At 44.5% G+C, this 22,942-nt stretch overlaps 1 protein-coding gene across 6 annotated transcripts in view; it reads right to left on the minus strand.

The window, feature by feature from the left end:
• The window catches only part of daam2 (dishevelled associated activator of morphogenesis 2), a 391,719-nt gene that overhangs the window by 141,756 nt on the left and 227,021 nt on the right, over positions 1–22,942 (minus strand). For all 6 annotated transcript variants that reach the window (XM_068027781.1, XM_068027780.1, XM_068027792.1 and 3 more), the window contains 4 exons: positions 17,393–17,726; positions 8,691–8,801; positions 2,119–2,222; positions 45–111 (listed from right to left, as the gene is read on the minus strand). In XM_068027781.1, coding sequence (XP_067883882.1) covers positions 45–111; positions 2,119–2,222; positions 8,691–8,801; positions 17,393–17,726 — 616 coding nt within the window. The remainder of the gene's footprint in view (positions 1–44; positions 112–2,118; positions 2,223–8,690; positions 8,802–17,392; positions 17,727–22,942) is intronic.

Here is a 22,942-nt window from a genome sequence, read left to right on the forward strand (position 1 = left end):
TAGTTGGGTCCCCCTTGACATATAGGTACAGGATTGTCACTCACCATGTCAAGTCGCTTTGCAAGTTCATTCTCATCCTCATTTCTGACCATCTCAAAGAAGTCTAAGTGCCTAAACACAAAGAGAAAAAAAATATTGTCAGCACAACAAATCTTTCCTGGCAACTTTCCTCCTTTAGCCAAAGCTTTCAACTCATTTCTGCTTGTCAAATGTGGCAATCTGATTGAGATGTTTAACAGGATAGATAGATAGATAGGGAATGACTCTTCCCTCCAAAACTATGGGATGGAAATTCTAGAGTTCAAATTAAGGTAGAATTCTTCTTGTGAGAAAGTGGAACACATTGCCCCAGAAAGCCATAGATACAAAGTCAATTGAACTGTTTAATAGGTATTAATGTTGAGGAATCAATATTGGGTAATTGATAGGTTAAGGGATTTGAGGGGTAATTTACAATTTCATGCAGCCAACAGGAAATGATGTGTGTGAGGAGTATGGGTCAAAGATTGGGCGCTACATTGTTGTTATCCTATCTCTGACCAACATTGCCTTCGAGTGTAGCTCCCTATTCAGAGCACAAGATTGGTATATTTGCCCACATGTAGGTATTCTTCTATCTTTCTATTTTTCTACATTCTGGAGGGACAGATGGGAATCCACTTTTAGCAATATGCTTCTTTGCAGTAAATACTTGTGTGGCCTGTATATTTATGGGGACAGAGTGGGTGGAAGGATCAATGAAGGCTATAGATTATTTTGGGCACTAGGTTCATACAGCACAGAAGGAGGTCAATTGACCCATCGTGACCATACTGACACTTTCAAAAAGCTATCCAATCACTCCCACTTCATTGCTTTTTCCCCATACCTCTGCAAATGTTTCCTTTTCAAGTAATTATCTAATTCCCTTTTGAAAGTTAATACTGAATCTGCTTCCACCATCCATTCAGGCATTGCATTCCAGACCATAATAACTGCTCATCTACCCTCTAGTCCTTTTAGCCAATTATCTTAAAGCTGTGCCTTCCAGTTATTGACCCTCTTGCCAGTGAAAACAATTTCTTATTATTTACTCTATAAAAACCCCTCATGAATTTGTCAACCTCTAATAAATCTCCCCTTAACCTTCTCTGCTCTAAGGAGAAAAATGGCAGCTTCTCCAGTCTCTCCATGTAACCGCATCTCTGGCAGCATTCTGGTCACTCTCCTCTGCACCCTCTCGAAGGCCTTGACATCCTTCCTAAAGTGTGGTGCCCACAATTGGGCACAATGGGCTGAATTTTACGCCACCCCAGCGGGTCAGATGGTGGCGTGGGGGTGGCGTAAAATTGTGCGGGAGGCTCCGGGAGGCCTCCCCGCCCCACTCCCGTTTCCGATCAACTTTATGGCGGTCGGGTGGTGGGGGGGGGGGATGGGTGCGGGGAGGAAAAGGCCCGCCTGTCCGAGGCCAATCAAGGCCCTTAAGTGGCCACTTAAGGGCCCTCGCCCTTTTTAATTTTACCCGTGGCAAGCGGGTGCGCTGGGGACATGAAAGGCTGCCCAGCGATAGCCGCCAGCCTCTCCGCGCCCCGAGGGGGTGGGGGGGGGGGGGCGCCATGGCAGTCGGGCACAGGGTACCCAATTGAGGGCTGCCCCCGCCTCCCAACCCACCCCCAGGACTCAGGACACGCGCCCCCCTCCCTTCCCGCCAAACAACCACTCCAGCCTCACCAGGGAAGGACCAATTTCCCTGGTGAGGTATGCCCAACTTACCTTCACTCATGGATCCATCTGGTCGGCTGGACTGCAGTCCCAGCAATGGCCACTGCTCCTGGTGATGCTGCTGGGACTAAGAGCTGCTGGACCGATGATTGGCCGGCAGCTCACTGAGGCGGGACCTCCTCCCTCAAGCGGGTGGAAATCCCGCCTCAGGACAATTAAATTACGTCAGTGGCATATTTCCGTCCACCTAAGGTAAAATCCAGTCCAATGCTTCAGTTCGGGCCTAACCAGTGATTTATAAAGGTTTAGCATAATTTCTTTGCTGTTATATTCTTTGCCTGTATTTACAAAGCCCAGGTTTATGGAGTCTAGCTTCCACTGTGGATTATGCATGTAGTTTCGCACATGGCTAGTTACCTGTCTAACGTTGCGTTCTCGTGGCTTCGTAACTTATCGATCACAGGTTGAATTCCTAACATGAGGAACTCATACCGGAGGTGCAGTCGGAATTCCAGATTGTCCTGTGAGGAAGCGATGACATCATTAAACTCGAGGACACCACAGTATCTCAGTAGATTGCAAAATGCTGACAGACCTTCCTCCCACAATCTACAGTACTTTTCCTGCCCTTCAATCTTTTGTGCTCCTTGTGAGGAGTGTCAATGCTCTTCTACTTTTTAGTGTGGGGCCCAGAATTGAACACAATACTCCAGCTGAGGTCTACCCAGTGATTTAGAAAGGTTTAGTATAACATCCTTGCTATTGGTACAGGGAGCCGTTCAAGTGGGGGGAGAAAAGAGAAATGTAGTCGTAATCGGGGATAGTATAGTTAGGGGCATAGACACTGTTCTCTGTGGCCAGGATCGAGAGTCCCGAAGGCTCTCTTGCCTACCTGGTGCCAGGCTTCGGAATATCTCATCTGGGCTGCAGAGGAACTTGGAGTGGGAGGGGAAAGATCCAGTTGTCGTGGTCCACGTAGGTACCAACGATATAGGTAGAACGAAGTTAGAGGTTCTGCTGAGGGAATATGAGCAGCGAGGGGCTAAATTAAAAAGTAGAACCAAAAAGGTAATAATCTCCGGATTACTCCCTGAGCCACGAGCAAATTGGCAAAGGGTCAATAAGATTAAAAAGTTAAATGCATGGCTCAAAGATTGGTGTGGGAGAAATGGGTTCGAATTCGTAGGACATTGGCACCAGTACTGGGGATGGAGGGAGCTGTTCCGATGGGACGGGCTCCACCTGAATCATGCTGGGACCAGAGTCCTGGCGAATCACACAACTAGGGCTGTAGATAGGGCTTTAAAGTAAATAGTGGGGGTGAGGGTTCAGTTGCATGGAAAAACAGGAAGTTAAAGGAGAAGGTAGGAGTGCAGGTTAGTGGTGAGGCTGATTGGTACCAAACTGCAAGAAGTATACTGGTTAAACCAGAAGAGAGAAATAATAAACAGGCAAATAAAGCATCAGTGCTGAGGGACAGGTTAGAGGGTATAGCCCAAATAAGAGTTCTACATACAAATGTACTGAGTGTATAAACTAGATGAGCTGCAGGTGTAAATTCAAATGGAAGATTATGATGTGGTGGCCATTGTGGAGACGTGGCTGCAGGATGGTCGGGACTGGGAACTAAATATACCTGGTAATAAAGTTTACAGGAGGGACAGGGAAAATGGCAGAGGGGGTGGAGTAGCCTTACTGATTAGAAATAATATCACCTCATTGGTGAGGGAGGATATAATGAGGGGAAAGCATCCAGTGGAGACCTTATGGGTGGAATTGAGGAACAGAAAAGGATCTAAAACTGTAAGAGGTGTTGTGTATAGACCCCCGATAGCAGTTCTGAGGTGTTAGATTGTATAAATGCACAAATTAGGCAACTGTGTAACAAAGGCAGAGTAGTATTAATGGGGGATTTTAACTTACACATAGACTAGCACCTGTCAGAAAGGTAGTGAATTTCTGGAATGTGTTCGGGATAGTTTGCTACAGCAATATGTCCTAGATGTAACAAGGGGACAGGCAATATTAGATTTAGTTATGAATAATGAGCCAAATTTAATTAGTAGCCTAACTGCGTGAACATTTACCAAATAGTGATCACAACATGATGGAATTCAAGGTAGCGTTTGAAAGTGAAAAGCACGAATTAGCTTCTAGAATTTTAGACATGGGTAAGACTGGCTTTACCGGGATGAGACAGAGACTGTCCACGGTAAACTGGGTAGATCAGTTAATGGGTCAAACGACTGAAGAACAGTGGAGAATATTTAAAGAAACATTTAACGAAATACAGAGCGAGTATATACACCCGAGAGGAAAAAGCTCCACTTCACAGAAAGAACAGCCATGGACAACTAAAGAGATTAGGGATAGCATAAAACAAAAAGAAATGGCTTACAAAAATACAAAACGCAGCACAGATCCGGACGATTGGGATCGATACAAAGACCAGCAAAGGTCACAAAGCAGCTTATAAGAGCTACTAAAAGAGATCATGAAAGGAAACTTGCAAGGGACATCAAGATCAATAAGAAGAAATTTTATAGTTACATAAAGGGAAAGCGGGTGGTCAAGAGCAATGTAGACCCACTAAAAGCTGAAAATGGAGATATTGTCATTGATAATGGGGAAATGGCAGACATGTTGAACAATTACTTTGCCTCAGTATTTACAGTTGAAAAGGAGGATAACTTGCCGGAAGTCCCGAAAAAATTAATAGGGGACAGGGACTCAATACAATTAACGTAAGTAAAACATCAGTAACAAGGAAATTAATGGAACTAAAGAGTGAGAAATCCCCAGGACCTGACGGTTTCCATCCGAGGGTGTTAAATGAAATAGGGGAGCACATTGTAGATGCCCTAACTATAGTCTTTCAAAGTTCCCTAGATTCAGGAGTGGTCCCTCTGGATTGAAAAGTTGCACATGTCATTCCACTTTTTAAGAAGGGTGAAAGGGGGAACCAAGGAAATTACAGACCCAGTTAGCCTGAAATCTGTGGTGGGCAAATTGCTGGAGTCTATAATCAAGGATGGGGTGACTGAACACCTAGAAAAAATTCAGTTAATCAGGGACAGCCAGTATGGATTCATAATGGGAAGGTCATGCCTGACAAATCTCATTGAATTTTTTGAAGAGGTGACTAAGGTAGTGGACAGGAGAATGTCTATGGATGTTATTTATATGGACTTCCAGAAGGCATTTGATAAAGTCCCACATAAGAGACTTTTAACTAAGATAGAAGCCCATGGAGCTGAGGGCAAATTATTGACATGGTTAGGAAGTTGGTTGAGTGGTAGGCGACAGAGAGTGGGGATAATGGGTAAGTACTCTGATTGGCAGGATGTGACTACTGGTATCCCACAGGGATCTGTGTTGAGGCCTCAATTATTCACATTATTCATTAATGACTTGGATGATGGCATAGTAAGTCATATATCCAAATTTGCTGATGATACAAAGTTAGGCGGTATTGTAGACAGTCTAGATGATAGCATAAAATTGCAAAGAGATATTGACAGACTAGGTGAGTGGGTAAAACTGTGGCAGATGGATTTCAATGCGGGCAAGTGTGAGATTATCCATTTTGGACCAAAAAAGGATAGAGCAGGGTACTTTCTAAATGAGAAGAGGTTAAGTACAGTGGATGTCCAAAGAGACTTGGGGGTTCAGGTGCATAGATCTTTAAAATGCCATGAGCAAGTGCAGAAAATAATCAAAAAGGCTAATGGAATGCTAGCCTTTATATCTAGAGGATTGGAGTATAAAGAAAGAGAGGTTATGCTGCAGCTGTACAAAATCCTGGTTAGACCCCACTTGGAGTACTGTGAGCAGTTCTGGGCACCACACCTTAGGAAGGATATATTGGCCTTGGAGGGAGTGCAACGTAGGTTTACAAGAATGATACCTGGACTACAGGGGTTAAGTTACAAGGAGAGATTATACAAATTAGGCCTGTTTTTGCTAGAATTTAGAAGGTTAAGGGGTGATCTGATCGAAGTCTTCAATATATTAACAGGAAAAGACAAGCTAGATAAAGATAAACTATTTCCACTGGTTGAAGATTCTAAAACTAGGGGGCATAGTCTAAAAATTAGGGCTGGACCATTCAGGAGAGATGTTAGGAATTATTTCTTCATGCAAAGGGTGGTAGAGGTTTGGAACTCTCTCCCACAAACAGCAGTTGAAGCTAGAACTTGAAGTTAATTTTAAATCTGAGATTGATAGATTTTTGTTAAGTAAAGATATTAAGAGATATGGGCCAAAGGCAGGCATATGCAGTTAGGCCACGGATCAGCCAACATCTCATTGAATGGCGGGATAGGCTCGAGGGGCTGAATGGCCTGCTCCTGTTCCTATCTTCCTAAGTTCCTCTGTTCCTATTGTATTCAAAACCTCTATTTACAAAGCCCAGGTTTAAAAAGCCTAATTTCCAGCTGTTGGTTGCATTTATGGTATGGCCCATGGCTAGATACCTGTCTAAGGTTGTGTCAAGGACTTTCAAATCAGGCTCCCTTTATTCTGCCTCCATAATGACCTCAACACCAACCTCATGAGGACACTCCTGTGTGAGATTGCCATTTGAGAATGCTAATTTGTTCTGAAATATGAGCAGCTAACTGCATTGAGACTGTCCCAAGCTCATTTAATGTAGAATCTTTACAGCTAGCCAAAACAGGAGAGCATCATGCCACCTGAGGGAGTGTCAGCCATGTCTCTGATGGTAGCACTCTAACTGCTGTTAGAAAGTTGTGCGTTCAAGTCCCACCCGAGTCTTCAGCACGAAATCTAGGCTGACACCACAGTGCACTATTGAGGGAATACTTTCGAATAGGATGTTGAACCAAGGCCTATCCACCAACGTCACTAGAACAGATTATCTGGTCATTACCACAATTTGGTTTGTGGGACTGTACTGTGTGCAATTGACTGCATTGACTGTAAAGCATTTTGGGATGTCGTAAGGTCATGAATGGCACTATATAAATGCACATCTCTCTTTTTTAGTCTGGTATGGATTCCAGGACAGTTTTCCGCACCACTCTGTATTAATATTAATTTTAGTAAGTTTCACTATAGTAATAGGCCACAACTACCAGTCCATATAATGTCATTGGACCAAGTTACTTTAGTTGCTTTAAAGTAGCTTAAAAGGCAAAGCTCCCCTTTGCAAAGGGCACTGATACCTACCCTTCTTTAAAGGTACCCTAATGGTAAGATATCACCTTTAAAAGGAGTTTTTAACTGAGGCTCCTTCTTAATAGAATTATAGAAAGTTTAAGAACAGAAAGATGCCACTTGACCCATCGTGTCTGCGCCTGCCGGAAAATGAGCCACCCAGCCTAATCCCACCTTCCAGCATTTGGTCCATAGCCCTGCAGGTTATGAAACTTGAGGTGCATATCCAGACTCCTTTTAAATGAGTTGAGGGTTTCTGCCTCTACTACCCTTTCAGACAATGTGTTCCAGACCCCCACCACCCTCTGGGCGAAAAAACTTTTCTTCATCTCCCCTCTAATCTTTCTATCAATCACTTTAAATCTATGCCCCCTACTCATTGATCTCTCTGCTAAGGTAAATAGACCCTTCACCTCCACTCTATCCAGGCCCCTCACAATTTTGTACATCTCAATCAAATCTCCCCTCAGCCTTCTCTGTTCCAAGGAGAACAACCCCAGCCTATCCAATCTTTCCTCATAGCTGCATTTTTCCAGTCCTGGCAACATCCTCATAAATCTCCTCTGTCCCCTCTTTAGTGCAATTACATCCTTTTTGTAATGAGGTGACCAGAACTGCACACAGTACTCAAGTTGTGGCCTAACTAATGATTTATACAATTCCAGCATAACCTCCCTGCTCCTGTATTCTATACCTCAGCTAACAAAGGAAAGGATTCCATATGCGTTCTTCACCACCTTATCGACCTTTCCTGCTACCTTCAGGGATCTGTGGACATTTACTCTAAGGTCCCTCACTTCCTCTACACCTCTCAGTAATCTCCCATTAATTGTATATTTCTTGCCTTGTTTGACCTCCCCAAATGCATCAGCTCACGCTTTTCCAAGTTGAATTCCAGTTGTCACTTTTCTGCCCACCTGACCAGGCCATCGATATATTTCTGCAGTCTGGAAAGTGACTGGATGTTGAGACTCCCTGTTTATATGGTGTCCTCAATTGGCTGGTCTGACTTCAATGGAGGTTCATCAGAAACCTCAGACAGATGGAAGCTGAGCAGGACCACCCACGAGGAAGTTTGTGATTTCCTGTTGTGAGACTCCCCATTTAACAGTGGCGCTGATAATGAGGCTTTTTTCTTAAATAGTGATAATTCCCATTTTAAAAAGAGTCCCAATGTTGAAATAAAAACAAGAAATGCTGGAAATACTCAGCAGGTCTGGCAGCATCTGTGGAGAGAGAAGCAGAGTCAATGTTTCAGGTCAGTGACCAAGTTCTGATGAAGGGTCACTGATCTGAAACGTTAACTCTGCTTCTCTCTCCAAAGATGCTGCCAGACCTGCTGAGTATTTCCAGCATTTCTTCTTTTTATTTCCGATTTCCAGCATCTGCAGTATTTTGCTTTTATTATCCCAATGTTGAAATACTGAATCTCAATTAGAATCATAGAATCATAGAACGTTTAAGGCACAGAAAGAGGCTATCATGTCTGTGCTGGCCGAAAAACGGTCCACATATTCTAATCCCACCTTTCAACATTTGGTCCATAGCCCTGCAGCTTACGGCACTTGAGGTGCATATCCAGACTCCTTTTGAATGAGTTGAGGGTCTCTACCTTTCAGGCAGTGAGCTAGTTATCAAAGTTCTGCTCTTCATATTTGTTGTCCCCATTTCCCACCCCATGGAGCTTGAGTTTATTCACAAGTCTTATGGTGTATTAGGACCGTCACTCACTAAAGCTTTAAAGTTGGTGGATGGTCAGAAGCAATGAGGCAGGCAGTATAGCAGTTCCTGGCAGACTGCCTTCAACTTACCTCTCCAGCACCAGCGTTTAACACAGCATTGATGAAGGACATTATTGCAGTTTTGAGGTGCACCTCGTCCCTGTACTTTCCAGTGCTTCTGTCCAACTCATTCAGTAATGTCTGAAATAGCAAAAAGTCATTGAGTTTACATGTGTTTACATATCATCCAAAGCTTAAACATTTCTTCCATACGTGGGGAGGTTCTGCTACCACCTATTACGCATTGGTGGTACAATAGCCTTGCGGTTATGGTATTAAAGTAACAATTTACAGTTTGTACTTCCCCACACCTCTTTGAACAAGCTATTGATCATCTGTTTATCTCTTTATATGTCTCAGTGTCAAATTTTGTTTGATAATGCTCCTGGGACATTTTATTATGGTAAAGGCGCTATATAAATGCAAGTTGTTGTTGGACCTTCTAACTACATCATGACAAGTTAGGATTTGATTAATTAAATATGGTGATTTGTGGGCTGGCACCAGACAAAATGGCCATCAAAGAACACAGGAAATAAATGTCAGAGTAGACCACTCGGCCCCTTGAGCCTGCTCCACCATTCAGTAAGATCATGGCTGATCTGGTTTGATCGTGGCCTCAACTGTACTTTCCTATCTGCCTGCCATAACCCTTGACTCCCTTGTCAATCAAAAATCTACCTAACTCAGCTTTGAGCGTATTCAATGACCCAGCCTCCACTGCTTTCTGGGGAAGAGATCTCTACAGACTAACAACCCTCTGAGAGAAGAAATTTCTCCTCACCTCCATCTTAAATGGGAGACCCCTAATTCTGAAACTGTGTCTCATAGTTCCCCCACAAGGGGAACATCCTCTCAGCATCCACCCTGTCAAGTCCCCTCAGGATATTGTATGTTTCAATAAGATCACCTCTCAATTTTCTAAACTCCAATGGGTCTCGGTCCAACCTGCTCAATCTTTTCTCATCCCCTTCATCCCAGGAATCAGTCGAGTGAACCTTCTCTGAACTGCCTCTAATGCAATTATATCCTTTCTTAAGTAAGGAGACCAAAACTGTATATAGTACTCCAGATGCGGTCTAAGGTCTTGTACAGATGTAACAAATCTTCCTTACTTTTATAGTCAATTTCTCTTGCAATAAATGCCAGCATTCCATTTGCCTTCCTAATCACTTGCTGTACCTGCATACTAACTTTTTGTGACTCATGTACCAAGACACCCAGATCCTTCTGCACCATACAGTTCTGCAGTCCCTCTCCGTTCAAATAATATACTGCTTTTCTATTCTTCCTGCCAAAGTGGACAAGTTCACAATTCCCACACTGTACTCCATCTGCAAAATTTTTGCCCACTCACTTAACCTATCTAAATCCCATTATAGACTCTTTATGTCTTCTGGACAGCTTACTTCCCTACCTATCTTTGTGTCATCATCAAATTTAGCAACCATTCGGTCCCTACATCCAAGACATTGATACAAATTGTAATAGTTGAGGCCCCAGCACTGATCTCTGAGGCACTCCATTGGTAACAGCTTTCCAACTCTAAAATGACTGATTTATCCCTACTCTCTGCTTCCTGATAGCTAACTAATCCTCTATCCATGCTACTATGTTACCCCTACACCATAAGTTCTTATTGTGAGTAGTAACGTTTGATGTGGCACCTTATTGAATTCCTTTTGGAAATCTAAGTACACCACATCTATAGGTTTCCCTTTATCCATATTGCTTGTTACTTCCTCAAAGAACACAAATTAGTCAAACACGATTTTCCTTTCACAAAACCATGTTGACTTTGCCTGATTGTATTATGATTTTCTAAATGTCTGCTATTAAAAAACTTCACAAATAGATTCTAGCATTTTCCCTATAACACATGTTAGGCTAATTGGCCTATAGCTTTCTGCTTTCCATTTCCCTCCTTTCTTGAATAGAAAGTTTCCAGATTGTCAAAAAAAAGCCCAACTGGGTTCAATGCTGTTCTTCAGGGAAGGCAGCCTGTCTCCCGCTACCTCGTCTGACCTATTTACGACTTCAGCTCCACACTTAATGTAGGGTACAGCAACTAGGATAGAGCATTAAATGGGGACCTTGCCAGAGTGGACCACATCCTGAAAACAAATATATATATTTTTTAGATCCCAATTGGCAAGAAGCAAGAAGTTTTCTGCCTGATTGATAATCCGTCAGTCATCATGAGCCTTCAATCTCTCATCAGAACGAAATAATCAGTTTGAGCCAGTTGCCTAGACTCTTGCCTCCATACCAGAAAGTTAAGGGTTCAAGCTTCACTGTAGATGCTGAATTGGAGGTGGCACATTATACTGAAGTCCTGTCTGTCTATTCCAGTGGTTCAGGTGGACAATTTTTAAAGGAGACTGGCCTGCATTTCTCCCTCAAAACAGATTAATTGGTCATGTTTCCCATTGCTTTTTAATGGGATCATGCTTGGCTTTGTGGCTGCCACATTCACCTGGTGTTATCCATGACTCAGTGGTAGCACTCTCACCTTTGAGTCAGACGGTTGACAGAGGGAGTGCCGTCCCATCTTTCAGCTAAGATGTTAAACTGAAGTGCTGCCTGCTCTCTCATGCGGATGTAAAGATCTGATTGCATTATTCAGGAAATGAGCAACAGTGTTCTCCCCAGTGTCCTGAGGTGTCTCTCACCAACAGATAATCTGGTTATCATCAGGGACTTTGCTGTGCTCAAAATTGACTGTCTCATTTTCTACATTACCACAGCGATAGACAAAGCAAAGTGATTCCACAACCAACAGATCAGATCTAAGCTCTGCAGTCCTGCCACATCCAGTCATGAATGGTGGTGGACAATTAAACAACAAACAGGAGAAGGAGGCTCCACAAATATCCACATCTTCAATGATGGGGGAACCCAGCACATCAGCGCAAAAGACAAGACTGAAACATTCAACTCCATCTTCAGCCAGAAGTGTCGAGTGGATGATCCATCTCAGCCTCCTCCTGGGGTCCCCAGCATCACTGGTGCCAGTCTTCAGCCAATCTGATTCACTCCATGTGATATCAAGAAACGGCTAAAGGTACTGGATACTGCAAAGGCCATGAGCCCCAACAACATTCTGGCTGTAATACTGATGACTTGGGCTCCAGAACTAGCCACGCCCCCTAGCTAGTACAGCTGCAACAAAAGTAATAATGTAGAAAATTGCCCAGGTATGTCCTGTCCACAAAATGCAGGACAAATCCAACCCAGCTAATTACCGCCCCATCAGTCTATTCTCAATCATTCTCAAAGTGATGGAAGGCATCATTAGTTCTGCCTGACCTCATTACAGCCTTGGTTCAAACATGGACAAAAGAGTTGAACTCCAGAGGTGAGGTGAGAGTGACTACCCTTGACATCAAAGCAGCATTTGACATCGAGTGTGGCATCAAGGAGCCCTAGCAAAATTGAAGTCAATAGGATTCAGGGAGAAAACCTGCCACTGTTTGGAGTCATACCTCGCACAAAGGAAGATGGCTGCGGTTGTTGGAAACCAATCATCTCAGTCCCAGAACATCACTGCATGTGTTCCTCAGTGTAGTGTCCTCGGCCCAACCATCTTCAGCTGCTTCATCAATGACCTTCCCTCCATCATAAGGACATTCTGATGATTGCACAGTGCTCAGTACCATTTGCAACTCCTCAGATAGTGAAGCAGCCCGCGTCCATATGCAGCAAGAGCTGGACAACCTTCAGATTTGGGCTGATAATTGGCAAGTAACATTTGGGACTCACAAGTGCCAGGCAATGACAATCTCCAATAAGAAAGAATCTCCCTTTGACATTCAACAGCATTGCCATCCCTATATTCCCCACCATCAATATCCTGGGGGTTAACATTGACCAGAAACTGAACTGGACTGGCCATATAAATAGAAGAGCAGGTCAGAAGCTAGGAATTCTGAGGTAAATAACTCAACTCCAGGTTCCGAGGACACGATCAGTGAGGACAGTGCCAGTCCATCATCTACAAGGTACAAGTCAGGAGTGTGATGGAATACTTTGCTTTTGCATGGATGAATGCAGCTCCAACAACACTCAAGAAGCTCCACACCATCCAGGACAAGGCAACCCGCTTGATTGGCACCCCATTCACCACCTTAAACAATCACTCCCTCCATCACCGACACACAGTGGCTGCAATGTGCACCATCTACAAGATGTACTGCAGCAATGCACCAAGGCTCCTTTAACAGGGCGGTAGGACGGCACAGTGGCGCAGTGGCAGTGGTCAGCCTCACAGCTCCAGCGACCCGGGTTCAGTTCTGGGTACTGCCTGTGTGGAGTTTGCAAGTTCTCCCTGTGACCGCGTGGGTTTCCGCCAGGTGCTCCGGTTTCATCCCACAGCCAAAGACTTGCAGGTCGATAGGTGAATTGGCCATTGTAAATTGCCCCTAGTGTAGGTAGAAGAATGGTGGGGATGTGGAAGGGAATATGGGGTTAATGTGGGATTAGTATAAATGGGTGGTTGTTGATCGGCACAGACTCGGTGGGTCGAAGGGCCTGTTTCAGTGCCGTATCTCTTTTAAAAAAAAAATTTAAAACAGCACCTTCCAAACCCACAACCTAGAGGAACAAGGGCAGCATGGGAACACCACCACCTGCAAGTTCTCCTCCAAGTCACACACCATCCTGACTTCAAATGGTATAGCTGTTCCTTCACTGTCATTGGGTCAAAATCCTGGAACTCCCTCCCTGACAGCACCGTGCGTGTACCTACACCAGATGGACTGCAGTGGTTCAAGAAGGCAGCTCACTACCACCTTCTCAAGAGCAATTCGGGATGGGCAACAAATGCTAGCCTAGCCAGCGACACTCACATTACAAGAACAAATATTTTTTTAAATAGTGGCTACACTTCGAAAAGTGCTTTATTGGTTGTAGAGGGCTTTAGGATGTCTTAAGGCGAGCGTAGGACCTAAACTCATCCCTCTACCTGAGCTGCTGTGTAACCAAGCACTCAGAGATGAAGGAGAGGGAATCCAGTGAGTGAAGACAGGTTCAATTGAGGGCAGAATCATGTGAGGACAGGTTCACATGAGGACAGGATCAAGTGAGAACAGGATTGGGCGATAGGATGATCTGTGAGTACAGCATTAGAAAGATAGGGTGAAGTGAGGACACGATCAGTGAGGCACAATTGAATATCCTCCAGATAGTATATGTCAAGGCTAACTGAAGGGTGACTGCTGCCTGTGGAAATGTATCCCAGTGAGGGAGTCACCTTCGGAAGAGAGAAGAGGAATTGATTGGAAACTAAATAAAATAAAAACAGCTCCAGGTTTATAACGGAATAGCATTGAACAGAAAATGCTAGAAAGAGCTGACAGGTCAATCAACATCTGGGCGAGGAAAACAGATTAGCCCCACGGGACTTGTCATCAGAGCTCACCTCAAATATCAACTTGTTTACAGATATTGCCTGACCTGCTGTACACTTTCTATTTTTATTTCAGATTTTCATCCATCTGAAATCCCATGATCGCTGATGTAAAAGGGGTGAGCCAACTCCCATTAGTTTCCTGATCATCAAACCTCCTCTTCGCTAAGAGTCTCCATTGCATGCTGCACCGTCGGAGCGTTGTCTTTCGGATGAGACATTAAACCAAAGTGCCGTGGGCAGACAGGACCATCTCGAAGAAGAGCAAACTTGTTCTCCCCGGTATTTATCCTTCAACCAATATCATTAAAACAGATTCTCTTCTTATTATCGTGTTGCTGTTTGTGCGGGCTTGCTGTGTAAAAAATGGCTGCTGTGTTTCCCACATCACAACCCTGACTACACTTCAGAAGTATTTAATTAGCTATGAAGTGCATTGGGACATCCTAAGGTCTTGTTACCCTCATGTCAGGAGGCCCTGAGAAAGTTTCCTCTTTCCCCTTCAGGATGTGGTTTCTCAATCAGAGAGAAGCTGAATGTAATGGGTGTTTCTTTCTTTCTCTCCAGTCTCTCCTCACCTCCTCTCCTGTGCCAATTCAGTAAATGCAGTGATTATTCTTATGAGGTACTGAAAGTGCCACCTCTTGCTGGGTTTGCCTGGTACCGGTCCCAGCAATTCCTCCAGTACCCCACTTTGTGGCTGCGTCCACTGAATGGATTATTACACCAGTAAGCGTTGGGCAGTAAAAAATCTTATTTGCCGTCAGCGCTACGCAAAAAAGCCATGGTCAGCACCCCCGTCATTATCCTAGCCGCTGGCGAGTGCAGGGAAAGCTTGGTCTCAAGTCTGGGACATCAAAGCCAAATTCAGCCCTGTCCTCACTTGATATCCAAACAGGCAAACAACATCAAGAATAACAAATTGCATTTATATAGCTCCTTTAATGTAGTGAAAACATCCTAAGCATTTCACAGGAGTGATAGTCAAACAGTATTTGACACAAAGCCACAAAAGGAGATATTAGGGCAGGAGAGGTAGGTCAGAAGGAGCGTCAGAAGGAGAACAATGAGACAGGAGGAAAGATTTAGGGAGGGAATTTCAGAGCTTCAGGCCGAGACAGCTGAAGGCATGGTTGCCAGTGATGGGCCGATGAAAATCAGGAATGTACCAGAGGCCAGAATTGGAGGACTGCAGAGATCTTGGAGGTCAAGGTGTTAAGTTGTAAGGCTGGAGAACGTGAAAGAGATAGGGAGGAACAAGGCAATGGGGCGATTTGAAAACAGGGATGAGAATTTCAAAAGTTGCGGTGTTGCCAGACCTTCCAGATGTAGGTATAGAAATCAGGATCAGGAGCCAGCGTTTCCCCTCACTCCCGAGGGGAACATGAGGTTGTAGAATTTGTCTTTATTTTTGCGAATAGCAACAGGTTTTGCTCCTCTCACAGTTGGATGATTCAATCACGGCCATGAAAAAAAGTCAGTACCAAACAGCTTCCGAGAGAAAGCCTATGTCTACAGGGTGTGCCGATACTTGACATAGGGATGGAGGCGGAGAGTTGGATGGTTTAGCTCGAGGTTTGGGATTAAATTACAACCTTGGTAGGTGCAATGAGAGGGGCACTGCACTGAGTGAGCCTGATGTAATAGGAACAAGGTTATTATCTGATTTCAGGCAGAAAAAAGATTGGGAGCTGCTAAATAAAGGGAACTTTATCCAGGAGGGGCTTCATTGACAACACAAGTTTTCACAGAGTTCATGTTTTGCCCGCCATGTTATACAAATCCAGCTCTGTGTGGGGTAGATTTGAAAATCTCCCAATTCTGATTTACATAGAAATCAAAAACTATCCCTGTGTGTATGTGTATGCTTTAGTACCTATGGTTCATGCAAGGTCCCAGGATAAGGACAGGCCGAGGTTTCCAGACCTCTTATCTGAGCCATGCGATCATTGGCATCAGTGCAACTGACACACAGGTTAAGGAGAGGAAGAGAGGCAAATGTTACACAAATTCAATTCAACAATCCTTGCTGGGAAATGCATGTATGAGGATCAGACTTGGCATGGCTGTGATGCCCCATTCAGTCAAATATCCTGCCAACATTCTTTAGGAGTCATTTTACCTTTTCACAATAGTGTAAACAGGGCAATATCAGGTTGGTTGTACACCTGTCCGAATTTTCATTGCTGGTGTATAATGATCTGATAACGACCCACTTAAAATATCGCAAAAAGTTAAAATTACTCCCACTGTCTGGACTCATCAGTTAGGACCAGTAATTTAAGCAAGGCAGCAGAGCATTGTCATTGGGCTAACTGCAACTGTAACTGTAACTGCAGATAGTGCAACTGGAGACATTGGGATAGATCTTCACTTTGTGTGATAGTGTAAAACGGGTAGTAGCAAGTTGATCACTCTTGTTACATCCCACCCGATTTCTATTTCCATTGACTGCTTGAAGGAGCCCAAAGAATCACCATGAGGGTCAGGGATACAACCACAGGAACAAAAGCATAAACATGGCACACCCAATCATATTCCAGATTACAGGACTGTACAGTCCATCTATATATAAACCACCTGAACCCCTCGATTAAATTCCAGTCTGTAATCGCTCCCGGGTATCTATTATTCTATATATAATCCATTCCAAACTCCTCAATTAGATTCCAAGCTGTAATTAACTACAAGGATCCACTTTCTGTATATATGCCATCTGAAGCTCTCAATTAGGGCGGTACAGTGGTGCAGTAGTTAGCACCACAGCCTCACAGCTCCAGGGACCCGGGTTCAATTCTAGGTACTGCCTGTGCGGAGTTTGCAAGTTCTCCCTGTGACCGCGTGGGTTTTCACTGGGTGCTCCGATTTTCTCCCACAGCCAAAGACTTGCAGGTGGTCGGTAAATTGGCCATTATAAATTGCCCCTAGTGTAGGTAGGTGGTAGGGAATATGGGATTACTGTAGGGTTAGTATAAATGGGTGGTTCTTGGTCGGCACAGACGCGGTGGGCCGAAGGGCCTGTTTCAGTGCCGTATCTCTAAATAAAATTAAAATAAATTAGCTTCCAGCCCTGCATTTATTTACAGGTGTCCAAGACCTTCAAGCAAAATGTAATCTGTTAGCTGTTAATCACACATGTGCATTTGCATGTATTCTGTTTGTGTTTGCGGGTGAGCATTTGTATGTTTGCTCTGCTTTAGCCCAACCCGAAAAATACACACCACCTCCAAAAGGAGTACCTTTAAAACCTGGGTGAACTGAACCCAAAGACATGCAGTTGGTTGAATGTGGCACACTTATTCTTTCAGAGGAAGACCTGTCCTACCTGGAAGCGAGTCCTCTCTGCTGCATAAATCTGGTAGTGCAACATTGCTTGCAGTACTTTCTTGTGGCCTCCAGGTACCAGACAAACTGCGCCCAAAATCTCCAGCACTGCGATCTTGGTCTTCATGTTCTCCGTCCTGAGACTGTGGGAAATTATGTTGATGCTCTCCGGGTGAGCCAGCACGTGGGCTCGGCCCTGGGAATTGTTCATCAGAGCCTTGATGCATCCTATAACGGATGTGTGAATACGGCTCTCTGATGTGTCATAGTCCATGCTTCGGAGAAAGTTTAACAGGCACGTAAGCCCGTCCAGTTCGATGAATCGCATCACAAACCTGTGGGTCCAAGCATCACAAAGTTACCACATTGTTGATGCATGGAAAGCCTGTCCTGTTTTCCTTGTACCCCCACACCCCCTTCCGCCACTGCCTTTGCCCCATTTTCTTCCCTCCTCTCCCACTGGGCTGCAGTCTCACCAGTGCAAGAGGTCCTTCTTCAGGCACAAACCACACCATTGAGAAATGGCAGTCAACTGAATCTGGGAAATAACAGAGTCCATCTCTATATTGTCCTTCCCTGGCTTCCAGCTACACACACTTTTCAGCAATAAGGAGAGGAACCCTGGCTGATTCTTTCCCCTCCCGAGCTCTCAGACACCAAGTCCAATTGTAATCTCCCCACCCCCAACTCCACCCATCCTAACTAACTCAACAGAGCAGATAGCTGAACCTGCATTGTGCGAAGCAGCATCACACAATATGGTGACCCTCCATCTTTCTGAGATCATAAGCTGGGTTTGGACAATGAAGGCCCTTCAGCCCATTTACTCATTTTACAGCATCTAGTTGTTTCTGAAATGAGTCCAGTATCTTGGACTCAACCAACCTTCCTGGTAATCCATTCCAGTGGCTGATTACCCCTGTGTCTTTGGAACTGTCCTAGAGGTGTTTAATCTTTACCCCTTTGCCCCACTGCTCTCATGTTCCTGAAATAATAGGAGCTTTATCTGCCCTGAACTGTGTTTTATCTTATAGACTTCTAACAAGTACTCTCTCAGATGTCTCTTTTCGCAGTTCAACAGCACTTGCTTAACTCCAATTCATTCAAATAAAAACCAGCACTAGAGTCCCAACACATGGAACCATAGCACTCCAGGTCTCGCACACAAATCCACACATGACACAAACCTGCCACATCACATCTCCCAGATAGGGAAAAAGGAAGGAGAATTAGCAAAGATATGGGATAAAGTCGCCTTTCCCAGACTGTTCCCCATAGAAGCCCCATTGACCAGGTACTGGAGGAAATGCCAGAGGCATGAAAGTAGGGAGACCGCTGACAGTAACAGATGTGTGGCAACCAGATGTGAGAAGGTTAACTGAAGAAAACAATGAAACAATTTTTTTTTAAATAAGAGAAAAATCTGAACTGTTATTCCAATGAATAACCTGATTTTTCATATTCAGTACTCAGAGTTGGCACAGCACCAGTGTGAGGCCCGCACTGGTATTCAAAAATATCATTAAAATAAAGTCACTCTCTTTAATGAATTGCTTCATCTCAACTTTTCTTCGTTCATCAGCAGGAGGGATAGTGTTTCTGTCTAGCTATCTCTGCACACCATCCGTGCGTTCTGCTTGCATCATCACTGGGAATTCCCTCAGTGGAGTTTCCTGATCGGCTGCTGCAGCTTTGTTGGAAAGGCAGCGGAAACCCTGTTTACACTGTGTATCTGGGATTACAACGGCCAACTGGGACACACCCCCGCCCTGAGGAAATTCTTGGCAATCTGCTAAAAGCAGACAGCAACAATCTCAGAGTAATGGGCATCAGGCAGCAAGCCGACACTGAAATAATGCTGGGTTGACATGAATGGAAAGAACAGCCACAGTAGACATGGAGTGTTCAAGGAATGGCCACAGAGAGATTGCCTTCAGGCGCAAATAGGCATCAGCATCAGTGGTAGAAAATAGTGGCCACTATAAATTGATCCTCTCAGGGAGAAAGTGGGTGGGTGGTGGCTGAATCTGCAGACTGTACAGGAGAGTGATGAAACATGTTCAGTTCTCGGGAGGCATAGGAGATTTTAAGCCAACGATAGACACCAGATGATGATACAGGATCATGATGCTACAATGCAGGGTCACTCTGGCAAATATGGTGCAGATACATACGAGAGGCTATAGATAATGGAGCTACATGAAAGGGTCAAGGGTAGGGTGGCGTGCGGTCAGTCTCACGCGTTTCTGAGCCAGTGAATCAAAAGCAGCATGGGCAGAGAACTTCAGGTAGGTAAGCACCCTGGCCAATCTCCTTCAGAAGTGGTACAGAAGGCTTAGAGGGATAAGTTGTGTGTGGGGTAGGGTGCAGTCACAAGCATACAGACAAGAGCAGCACGTTCAAACTTAGAGCTGAGATAACGACAACTTACACTAATACTTTAAACTAGTAAAAACTCCCAAGGCAATCACAGGAGCATAATCAGGCAAAGATGGAGATATTAGGACAAATGACTAAAAGCTTGGTCAAACAGCTGCACTTTAAAGAGCATCTCAAAGGAAGAAAGGTGGAGAGGTTTAGGGAGGAAATTCCAGAGACAGCTCCCAGACAGCTAAAAGCACAGTTGCCAATGGTTGGGTGAAGGAAGTGGGGGGATGTCCAAGATTTAACATTTATCTCTGCTTAAACATAATGTTAGAGACAAAATCTTTCTCTCGTTTATAGCATTCATTCTTAGACATCAGCAGCACAGACCGATAGTGCTGTTAACTTATGCCGTTGTTTGGTATGCGGTCCCCAAGGGTTGATTCAAAAGCACCAAAACTAGAGTTAAGCGAGAGCGACTTCAACCTTGTGAGGTCTTGACCTTTTCAACTGTAATTCCACACTGGCAAATCGGTTTGCTTTGGACATGGTATAAAGAGGCCAGTAAATATCCTGCATTCCTGGATATTTTGGAAGAACGGGAAGTGAAGCTGGTGGATGTCGGGAAATCTGCACTTGTGATGATTGCTTGCCATTCCCAACAGAATTTTCCTGCACTGTTGTGCTCACTTTATGGCCGCAGTCTGCTTGACACAAATATGCATTCACTAAGAAAGGCAGAATCAGTGGTGAGTGAACCCCAACAGCCCAGATATCATGTGGAGTTAGTCAAATTGGCTGAAGACTGGAATCTGTGATGCCAGGACCTCAGGAGGAGGCTGAGATGGATCATCCACTCAGCGTTTCTTGGCTGAAGACGGCTGTAAATGTTGTCTTTTACACTGATGTGCTGGCCTCTGCCATTATTGAGGATGGAGATGTTTATGGAGCCTCTTCCTCTGGTTAGTTGTTCAATTGTCTGGGGTAGGTGGGACCTCTACAAACAGGATGGTCTTCACCTGAACCAGAGGGGTACCAATATACTGGGGGGGAGATTTGCTACTGCTCTTCGGGGGGATTTAAACTAATTCAGCAGGGGAATGGGAACCTAAATTGTAGTTCCAGTGTACAGGATGTTGAGAGTAGTGAGGTCAGGGATAAGGTTACAAGGACGCAAGAGGGCACTGGCAAGCAAGAACTTGGTTTAAAGTGTGTCTACTTCAACGCCAGGAGCATCCGGAATAAGGTGGGTGAGCTTGCAGCGTGGGTTGGTACCTGGGATCTCGATGTTGTGGCCATTTCGGAGACAGGGGTAGAGCAGGGACAGGAATGGATGTTGCAGGTTCCGGGATTTAGATGTTTCAGTAAGAACAGAGAAGATGGTAAAAGAGGGGGGGGTGTGGCTTTGTTAATCAAGGAGGGTATTACAGCGGCAGAAAGGACGTTTGAGGACTTGTAGTATGGGCCGAGGTTAGAAACAGGAGAGGAGAGGTCACCCTGTTGGGAGTTTTCTATAGACCTCCGAATAGTTCCAGAGATGTAGCGGAAAGGATAGCAAAGATGATTCTCGACAGGAGCGAGAGTAACAGGGTAGTTGTTATGGGGGACTTTAACTTTCCAAATATTGACTGGAAATACGATAGTTCGAGTACTTTACATGGGTCAGTTTTTGTCCAGTGTGTGCAGGAGGGTTTTCTGACACAGTATGTAGACATGCCAACCAGGGGCGATGCCACATTGGATTTGGTACTGGGTAATGAACCCGGCCAGGTGTTAGATTTAGATGTAGGTGAACACTTTGGTGATAGTGATCACAATTCGGTTAGGTTTACCTTAGCAATGGGCAGGGACAGGTATATACCGCAGGGCAAGAATTATAGCTGGGGGCAAGTAAATTATGATGCGATTAGGCAAGATTTAGGATGCGTAGGATGGGGAAGGAAACTGCAGGGGATGGGCACAATAGAAATGTGGAGCTTATTCAAGGAGCAGCTACTGCGTGTCCTTGATAAGTATGTACCTGTCAGGCAGGGAGGAAGTTGTTGAGCGAGGGAGCCGTGGTTTACTAAAGAAGTTGAAGCGCTTGTCAAGAGGAAGAAGAAGGCTTATGTTAGGATGAGACGTGAAGGCTCAGTTAGGGCGCTTGAGAGTTACAAGCTAGCCAGGAAAGATCTAAAGGGAGAGCTAAGAAGAGCGAGGAGAGGACACGAGAAGTCATTGGCGGATAGGATCAAGGAAAACCCTAAGGCTTTCTTTAGGTTTATCAGGAATAAAAGAATGACTAGAGTTAGATTAGGGCCAATCAAGGATAGTAGTGGGAAGTTGTGTGTGGAATCAGAGGAGATAGGGGAAGTGTTAAATGAATATTTTTCGTCAGTATTTTCAGTAGAGAAAGAAAATGTTGTCGAGGAGAATACTGAGATACAGACTACTAGGCTAGATGGGATTGAGGTTCACAAGGAGGAGGTGTTAGCAATTTTGGAAAGTGTGAAAATAGATAAGTCCCCTGGGCCAGATGGGATTTATCCTAGGATTCTCTGGGAAGCCAAGGAGGAGATTGCAGAGCCTTTGTCCTTGATCTTTATGTCGTCATTGTCGACAGGAATAGTGCCAGAAGACTGGAGGATAGCAAATATTGCCATTTTGTTCAAGAAGGGGAGTAGAGACAGCCCTGGTAATTATAGACCTGTGAGCCTTACTTCGGTTGTGGGTAAAATGTTGGAAAAGGTTATAAGAGACAGGATTTATAATCATCTTGAAAATAATAAGTTCATTAGCGATAGTCAGCACGGTTTTGTGAAGGGTAGGTCGTGCCTCACAAACCTTATTGAGTTTTTCGAGAAGGTGACCAAACAGGTGGATGAGGGTAAAGCCGTGGATGTGGTGTATATGGATTTCAGTAAGGCATTTGATAAGGTTCCCCACGGTAGGCTATTGCAGAAAATACGAAAGTATGGGATTGAAGGTGATTTAGAGCTTTGGATCAGAAATTGGCTAGCTGAAAGAAGACAGAGGGTGGTGGTTGATGGCAAATGTTCATCCTGGAGTTTAGTTACTAGTGGTGTACCGCAAGGATCTGTTTTGGGGCCACTGCTGTTTGTCATTTTTATAAATGACCTGGATGAGGGTGTAGAAGGGTGGGTTAGTAAATTTGCGGATGACACGAAGGTCGGTGGAGTTGTGGATA

The sequence above is a fragment of the Heterodontus francisci genome, chromosome 3 (assembly GCF_036365525.1).
Source record: "Heterodontus francisci isolate sHetFra1 chromosome 3, sHetFra1.hap1, whole genome shotgun sequence".
In the NCBI taxonomy this organism is placed as follows: domain Eukaryota; kingdom Metazoa; phylum Chordata; class Chondrichthyes; order Heterodontiformes; family Heterodontidae; genus Heterodontus; species Heterodontus francisci.